The sequence below is a fragment of the Dipodomys ordii genome, unplaced genomic scaffold (assembly GCF_000151885.1).
Source record: "Dipodomys ordii isolate 6190 unplaced genomic scaffold, Dord_2.0 Scaffold147, whole genome shotgun sequence".
NCBI classification, from domain to species: domain Eukaryota; kingdom Metazoa; phylum Chordata; class Mammalia; order Rodentia; family Heteromyidae; genus Dipodomys; species Dipodomys ordii.
Window position 1 is genome coordinate 2375908 of NW_012267363.1, and position 8664 is coordinate 2384571.

The 8664-nt window shown below is 47.5% G+C and overlaps 1 protein-coding gene across 1 annotated transcript; it reads left to right on the forward strand.

Annotated features, from left to right (window-relative positions):
* Nucleotides 1-6844: 6844 nt before the first annotated feature.
* Ubb (ubiquitin B) lies at nucleotides 6845-8422 on the forward strand. The gene is made up of 2 exons (XM_013032046.1): nucleotides 6845-6940; nucleotides 7808-8422. Exon 2 carries the CDS (start codon nucleotides 7814-7816, stop codon nucleotides 8273-8275), a length of 462 nt encoding a protein of 153 aa, XP_012887500.1. The 5' UTR covers nucleotides 6845-6940; nucleotides 7808-7813; the 3' UTR covers nucleotides 8276-8422.
* Nucleotides 8423-8664: the final 242 nt, after the last annotated feature.

The window sequence follows — 8664 nt, forward strand, 5'->3', positions numbered from 1 at the left end:
TTCATCAGCAATTCCAATGTTTCTTCCACACCCATCTGCAATATATGAATGATGAAGTATCTTTCTCTAGGCTCAAATGTCAAACTTCAGCTGGGCACTGGTAGCTCACACCTGTAATCCTAGCTACTCAAGAGGCTGAAATCTGAAGATAGTGGTTCCAAGCCAGCTCAGGTAGAAAAGTCCATCAAACTCTTATCTCCAATAAACTACTCAGGAAAAAAACAGAAGTAGAGTTGTGGTCCAAGTAGCAGAGTGCTAGGTTTGTGCAAAAGAAGCTTAAAGACAGCACTCAAGCCCTGAGTTCAAGCTCTAGAACTGGAACAAAGAAAATAAAAATTCAAACTTTAAGAACATACAGCCAGGTACCAGTGACTCATGTCTGTAATCCTACCTATTCACGAGGCTGAGAATCATGATTTGAAGCCAGCCCAGCAGGAAAGTCCATGAGACTCTTTTTTTTGGGGGGGGGGAGTGGGGTCCAGTCATGGGGTCTGAACTCTGGGCCTGGGCACTGTCCCTCAGCTCTTCAGCTCAAGGCTAGCACTCTACCATTTGAACAACAGCGCCACTTCTGGCTTTTTTTTCCTGCTTATGTGGTGCTGAGGAATCGAACCCAGGGCCTCATGCATGCGAGGCAAGCACTCTACCACTGAGCCAGCTTCCCAGCCCCTCCGTGAGACTCTTATTTCAAATTACCTGCCAAAAAGTTAAAAGTAGAGCTGTGGCTCAAGTGATAGAATGCTAGCCTTGAGCATAATTGCTCAAAGATAGCATCTAGGCCCTGAGTTCAAGCCCCAGGACTAGCACAAAAAAAAAAAAAAAGAATCAAGAGATTTAGCCATGTGCCAGTGGCTCATGCCTACAATCCTATTCAGGAAGCTGAGATCTGAGGATCATGGTTCAAAGCCAGCAAGAGCAGGAATGTCCGTGAGATTCTTGTCTCCAATTATCCACCAGAAAACTGAAGTGACACTGTGGCTCAAGTGGTAGAGTGCTAGCCTTGAGATGAAGAGCTCAGAGAAAGAGCCCAGGCCCACAGTTCAAGTCCCACAATAGTGGTAGGTGGTGGGAAGATTTAGCTGGGCCCTAATGACTCACACCTCTGACCCTAACCACTCAGAGGCTGAGATCTGAGGATTGAAACTAGGTAGGGAGAAGAGTTCCTGATACTTTTTTGGTCGGTGTTGGGGCATGAACTCTGGGCCTGGGTGCTGTCTCTGAACTCTTCAACTCAAGGCGAACACTCTACCACTTCAGCCACTGCACCACTTCTGGTTTTCTGGTGTTTTTTTGGAGATAGTCTCACAAGGCTGGGAAGGTGGATCAGTGGTAGAGCGCTTGCCTTGCATGCATGAGGCCGTGGGTTCAATTCTTCAGCACCCCACAAGCAAAAAGAAAAAAGCCGGGAGTGGTGCTGTGGCTCAAGTGGTAGAGTGCTAGCCTTGAGCTGAAGAGCTGAGGGACAGTGCCCAGGCCCAGAGTTCAGGCCCCACAACTGGACCAAAAGAAAAAAGAAAAGAGTCTCACAGACATTCCTGCCTGGACTGGTTTTGAATGGCAATCCTCAAATCTCTCAGCCTCCTAAGTAACTAGGATTACAGGCGTGAACCACAGGCACTAAACAAGTTCATGATACTTTAATCTCCAATTAACCAACAGAAAGCTGGCATAGTCAAGTGGTAAAGTGCCAGGCTTGAATGAAAAAAATGAGAGCATGAGATCCTGCATTCAAGTGAAACTATTAGCACCAAAAAATAAACAAATTAATACAACATACATAGACACAGTGGAATCTGGTAGTTTTACCCAATCCAAATATTATGTTAAGCCGGGCGCTGGTGGCTCATGCCTGTAATCCTAGCTACTCAGGAGGCTGAGACCTGAGAATTGAGGTTCAAAGCCAGCCGGGGCAGAAAAGTCCATGAGACTATCTCCAATAAACAACCATAAAACCGGAAGTGGTGCTTTGGCTCAAGTGGTAGAGCTCTAGCTTTGAGCTGAAGAGCTGAGGGACAGTGCCCAGGCCCAGAGTTCAAGCCCCACGACCGACTAAAAAAAAAAAGTCAAATGTAAGCTGGGCACAAGAGCTGATGCCTGTAATCCTAGCTACTCCAGATCTGAGAATAGAGGTCCCAAGCCAATCCAGGCAGTAAAGTCCATGAGACTCTACTCCAATTAACTACCCAAACAAGAAAGTCAGAAGTAGAGCTGTGCTTAAATGGTAGAATGTTAATCTTGAGCAAAGCTCCGGGATAGTTCCAGGTCTTGAGTTCAAACCCCAGACTGGTGTGAGCACACACACACACACACACACACACACTCACACACACACACACAAGCTCCGGGATAGTTCCAGGTCTTGAGTTCAAACCCCAGACTGGTGCGAGCACACACACACACACACACACACACACACACAATTTTTTAAATGCTAGGCATGGTGGCTCATGCCTGTAATCCTAGCTACTTGGAAGGCAGAGATCTAAGGTTTGGTATTCCAGGCCAAGCCAGGCAAAAAAAAAAAAAAAGTTCTATTATGTAAGGGTCAGCCAAAAGACCACCACCACATGGTTCTGTCAGAAAAGAGTTTGAGAATGCTGCCAGCCTGCACAAAATGGAGGCATGCAGGGGGTTCAAGGGATGCAGGGGCAGAAGGGGAGAGGAAGAGAGGGAACAGAGGAATAAGGGGCAAGGGGCAAAGGGCAAAGGGAAAGGTTGCAAGGGGTCCAGGAGCAAAAAGGGGGAGAACTAATGATGGAAAACTGATATATAGGGAGAAGGCAGGAGGAGGTGTGGCCACAGTGAAGACCTCAGAGTCTGGAGGACCTCCCACTGCTCCCAAGTGTAAGTGTGCCAATTACCTGGGCAGGGACTTCTAGAGAAGGGGCCATGTGTGCACCAAGGGAGAATAATAGGGAAGGGGCCATTTCTTTCTGGGAGGTAGGGAGGAACCTAACATATTCCTTCTCAACCAATGGCTAAGCCAGATAGGAAATGCCTAACATCTCAGTGGCTAGGGAAACACAAATAGGTTTGATGTCCTTGGCATAAATTGAGGCCCAATCTCAAAAATAACACAAAAAGAGGTTGACAAAGTAGCTCAAGTGGTACAGTACCAGTACCTGCTCTAGCAATCTTTTTTTTTTTTTTTTTTGGTAGATGGTAGGGCTTGAACTCTGGGCCTGGGCGCTGTCCCTCAGCTCTTCAGCTCAAGGCTAACATACTAGCACTTGAGCCACAGTGCCACTTCTGGTTTTCTAGTGGTTTATTGGAGATAAGAGTCTCACGGCCTGTCCTGCAAGGCTAGCTTTGAACCGTGATCCTCAGATCTCGGCTTCCTGAGTAGCTAGGATTACAGGTGTGAGCCATCAGCACCCAGCTCATTCTACAACTTTGAGCCACAGCTCCACTTGTTTTGTTTTTTTCTCCTGTGGTTAATTGAAGAACCTCAGGGATTCAGGCTGGAGATTCTCAAATCTCAGCCTTCTGAGCAGCTAGGATTACAGGTATGGGCCACCAGCGCCTACATGCTGTTTTTGTTTTATTGCAGTACTAGCAACAGTAACCAGAGTGGCCTTGTGCATGTTAGGTAAGCACTCTACCACAGAGCCCAAGTAAATATTTTTGTTTGGCTTTAGACAGGGCCTCACTACATAGCCTAGGCTGCTGGCCTTTAACTCCCTGTATTTATACTCAGATCAGTCTGTCCAGTCTGTTCAGTGCTAAGATTACAAGTGCACCCAACCCACGCAGTCTAAACAATACATTTAAATAATTTCTATAATTTTGGGGCCTGAAATGAAGACAATACAGAATTTTGCTCTGCAATCATTTGGACATTCAATACCAAAATTTCTAACATAATAAAGTAAGAGTAAGTTTTAGAACTTAGTGGAAATATGAAATACAATGACAAACTACAAACACAGTATTTTAAGTATCAACTGATGCCAAGAAAATAACTGTTTAAATTGGTTTTAGTTCATAACAAATTGTTATGAAGGGCCATCTAGCCAAATAAAAAACAGCAAAAGATTTAATATGATCTGAAGAGAAACTAGAGCCCAAGAAAATCATATCTTCAGTTTCCCTTCAATTTCCAAGAAACCATTTGTTCATGGCCATTAAATACAATATTGCCTTTTTGATCTGTGTTTTAGTGCCTAAGGATAGCATAACTTTAGCTGAACAAAAGGAAAAAATGTAACTCACTAATATTTGATTACAGTGCCAAGTACTGTGTTAATTAGTGAGTTTCTATTATTATTATTAGCCAGTGGTGGGGCTTCAGCTCAGGCCCTGGGCACTGTCCCTGAGTTTTGCTCATGGGTAGCATTCTACCACTTGAGCCACAGTGCCACTTCCAGCTTTTTCTGTTTATGTGGTACTGAGGAACTGAAACCAGGGCTTTATGCATGCTAGGCAAACACTCTTACCACTAAGTCACATTCCTCTGAATTTCTGACTTTAATATTCTCATCACTTGATTTTTTTTTTTTTGGGTCCGGTCGTGGGGCCTGAACTCTGGGCCTGGGCGCTGTCCCTCAGCTCTTCAGCTCAAGGCTAGCACTCTACCACTTGAGCCACAGCGCCACTTCTGGCTTTTTTCTTTTTGCTTATGTGGTGCTGAGGAACCGAACTCAGGGCCTGAGGCATGCAAGGCAAGCACTCTACCACTGAGCCACCTTCCCAGCCCCTCACTTTTTTTTTTTTAAAAACTCTGATTACAAATTACCTTCTGGAATTACCAGAAATGATGTGTCTTACTAAAAAGTTTTGTTTGTAATCAGAAAAGTTCATCTTGTTTACTGCATAGGGATAGCTTAAGATTTCGTTTTGAAAACATTTTTTTCTGTGCTGAGGTAACCAAATGACCTACTTTGAGAAAACAATAAACCAGGAAGCAGTGTGACTAACTGAATTCTGGCAAGTGCTAGAACTCCAGTTGGAGTCATCACCAGTCATGAGCTCTGCATTCCAGCTCAATCAATCCATCATCGCATATGATTCCAGAGGCAGTGCCGATTGGTCAAACAAATTCCAATTCAGTTAGGCTAACAAAAATGGGGGCGAAAATCACTGTGTTAAACACTTTGTAATTACCTCCAAGTCATTTGAAATTACTTTCAAAATTATTTCATTCTCCTTATTCAATTCACAGAAGACTAGTTTTACTAACTGAAAGCTATCTAGGTGTTAATTCATAGGAGTTACCCCCCCCTCCTTTTTTTTTCTTGGCAGAACGGGGAATCGAACTATAAGGCCTTGGACAGGGCACGCTAGGCAGCCTAAAATAATATTAGTGTTATGCTAATGCCCAAAGTTAATTCATATTAATATCCAAGTTTCTAGAACACTTCCTCACTGGGCCAAGGCCGGACAAAAGGAAAACAGCCATTTCATGTTTACATACATACCCACCCCATGACTCTGCAAGAAGGCCTCCTGCAAACAACCCTGGATTTACATTCCTAGCTAATCACCAAACCAGCAGCCAAACCAACTTGACTGATTAACTCCACCTTTCGAGTCGCAAGCACCAAAAACAAACACGCTCCATAAAAACAGGACCCCCTCCCCAACCCCACCCCACCCTGTCTCTGGAGCTAGGTTTTCGGATCCCTGGTCATTTCTCCTCCTTCCTCAGTCTAGAGAAGCAGCAAGGGAAGGAAAAGGGATCCACAGGCTTGGCGAGACCTAAGCCCAGTCCGCGAGCCGCCTGGAGCCCAAGCCTCCCCTCGGAGAGGCCCCGCCACCGGGCCCGATCCCCACCACGGGGCCCGGATCCCCACCACGGGGCCCGGATCCCCTCAGCCGGCTCCACTCCGAAGTCGGTTTGCGGAGCACCCTGGCTCTGTGACGAGGTCTCAACACGAAAAAAGCACCTAAAAGCCCTATGACGACAGAGTTGTGATTAGACCCATGACTGAGAGAAAAACCCGCCAACGTGAGGGCCGTGCCTTTTTAATACGGGGGTGAGGAAAGTTCTTCACAGCCGCGGTGGGCGCCGCCGAGCTGCTAAGCATCTAGTCTATGCTGGGGGGCCTCGGCGGCCAGCCCCGGAGGGAAGCTTTTCTTTTCTCTCCGGGGTTGACGGCTGAGCCCGCTTGTTTCAACCCCAGGACCCAAGTGGCGGCAGGGAGGGGGGGGGGGGGGGGGGGGGGGGGGGGGGGGGGGGGGGGAGAGAATGGTGGAGAGGAGGGGAGACGGATCTATCTGGGGAAATGTTGAGAGCGTTCCTTGGGAAAGTCAGGCTGATGACCCAGCCTGACACCTTCCCAGGGGACAGAGAGTGGGGGTGGGGGAGGGGGGGCGGTCGTGCTAGCGAGAACGAAAAGGGATTTGGCTGGAGCCAAAGACCCCTCCTCCATCACAAGCCGGAAATACCGGTCTTTCGGGAAGGCGCGCTCGGTGGCGCACGCGCAATATTCCTTAGCAACGTCGGCTCCTAACCGCCGCACCTCAGAGCCCAGCAACAGTGGAGCGGCCGCGCGCTCCACCAATCAGCACCGGCCTCGCCTTCACCTGTTTCACCAATCAGCGCCGGCGCTGCAAGGACGTTTCCAGAGCTTTCGAGGAAGCAGCCTTTAACATGAATCCATCCGCCTAGTAATTTTTTCACCTTTTTTGTAAAGGAAAAGATGAGAAGGCTGAAAGAAAAGGGATTTAATTCCTTAGTTCCCTTTATTTCATCTGTGAGGAGTTTGGAACTGAATTGAGAGGCTTAACGGCGCCACGGAAGGTGTGGACGGGGGAACTACTTTTAGTGGCGCACGGAGACAGCGGATACGTAGAGGTAAAAAGTGACGCAACAGACGTCGCATAAATATCGGCCCCGCGGCGCCGAGGCTGTAGAAGGCGACTTCCCTGTGAGGAGCAGCTGCTGCGGTGCTGTGTCCAAATAATTGGCAATTCTCGGCCTCTTCGTCTTCGGTAACAGGTACTGGCCTGTAGGGACGAGTGGGAAAGGAGGCCTTAAGTGAAGTCAGGCCGCCGGTTCGTCGGTGTGTGTGAGTCTCGGAGGTGGGGGGCGGGGAGTGACGCGGCGCGGGCCTTGCCGGAATAGTGGGCCTTGTTTGCGTGCGGGGAGAGGAGGCGGCCTGCGCGCCAGAGACCAACGGCCGCCTAACGGATGGAGAATCCGTTGCGCTTGCCTCCCACGGGGAAGGAGGGAATGAGGTGGTCTGTGGCTTCCGAATATCTTTAATACTGAATCTCAACGTGGGTCCTGCGTTTCACCTTTCTTTAGTGGGAGTTTTTGGCCCTGTGGTTTGGTTTTATTTTCCACTTATCACCTTGCTAAGGTTTAAGTAAAGTGTGGGGTAGGGGAAGACTTTGAAAAAGACCCAACAGTTAGGGAGGAAGGCTGGATGCCTAGAAAGTACTTTGGATTTTTTTGTTTCGTTTTGTGCGGGCAGTGGGTTTTGAATTTGGCCTCTCCCTTTTCCCCCCTCCCCCGCTTCCACCGCCCCCCCACACCCCTTCTCCCCTCCCCCGCGCTCAATTGTGGTACGCCACCATTTGAGTCATAGCTCCATTTCTGGCTTTTTGATGGTTAATTGGGGATGAGTTTCTGGGACTTCTGCCCCGGTTGCTTCGAAACACGATCCTCAGGTCTCTGAGTGGCTAGGATTACATACTTGAGCCACTGAAGGCCAGCTTTTAACTAAACAGCTTTTGTAATTAATAACTTTATATGACAAACAAAGGTTGCTAATGTGTTTTCAGAAAATAAAATTGTTTTTGAAGGACTTAGATATGTAAATGTGAAAGCCTGAAATGACATGTTTACATTTTAAAATTACAGGTCAGAATGCAGATCTTCGTGAAGACCTTGACTGGCAAGACCATCACTCTAGAGGTTGAGCCCAGTGATACCATTGAGAATGTGAAGGCCAAGATCCAGGATAAAGAGGGCATCCCTCCTGACCAGCAGAGGCTGATCTTCGCAGGCAAGCAGCTGGAAGATGGCCGCACTCTTTCTGACTACAACATCCAGAAGGAGTCCACCCTGCACCTGGTCCTGCGTCTGAGAGGTGGTATGCAGATCTTCGTGAAGACCCTGACCGGCAAGACCATTACCCTGGAGGTGGAGCCCAGTGATACCATTGAGAATGTGAAGGCCAAGATCCAGGATAAAGAGGGCATCCCTCCCGACCAGCAGAGGCTGATCTTCGCAGGCAAGCAGCTGGAAGATGGCCGCACTCTTTCTGACTACAACATCCAGAAAGAGTCCACCCTGCACCTGGTTCTCCGTCTCAGGGGTGGCTATTAGTTTTACAGTCTACCCTCCCAGTGCCCAAAGATGGCATTACTCTGCACTATAGCCATTTGCCCCAATTTAAGTTTAGAAATTAACCAGTTTCAGTAATAGCTGAACCTGTTCAAAATGTTAATAAAGGTTTTGTTGCATGATAGCATATTTGGTGTCTGGTATGAAATTTTGTAATGATGAAAACTAACTGGGTGGCTTGTGAAAGCAGAATTGGTGGTATGACTAAAATTAGTACAAGTGAGATCACTTGCTGTTTAAGGATGACACATTTAAAGGGTAAACAGGATTTAAATGAAAGTTAAACGATTCTGTGGGGTTTAGGGATGCAGATGAGCCATACCTTCATACCTTCCATGTTTTGGTTGAATGCCTGCTGAGCATCTTTAAAT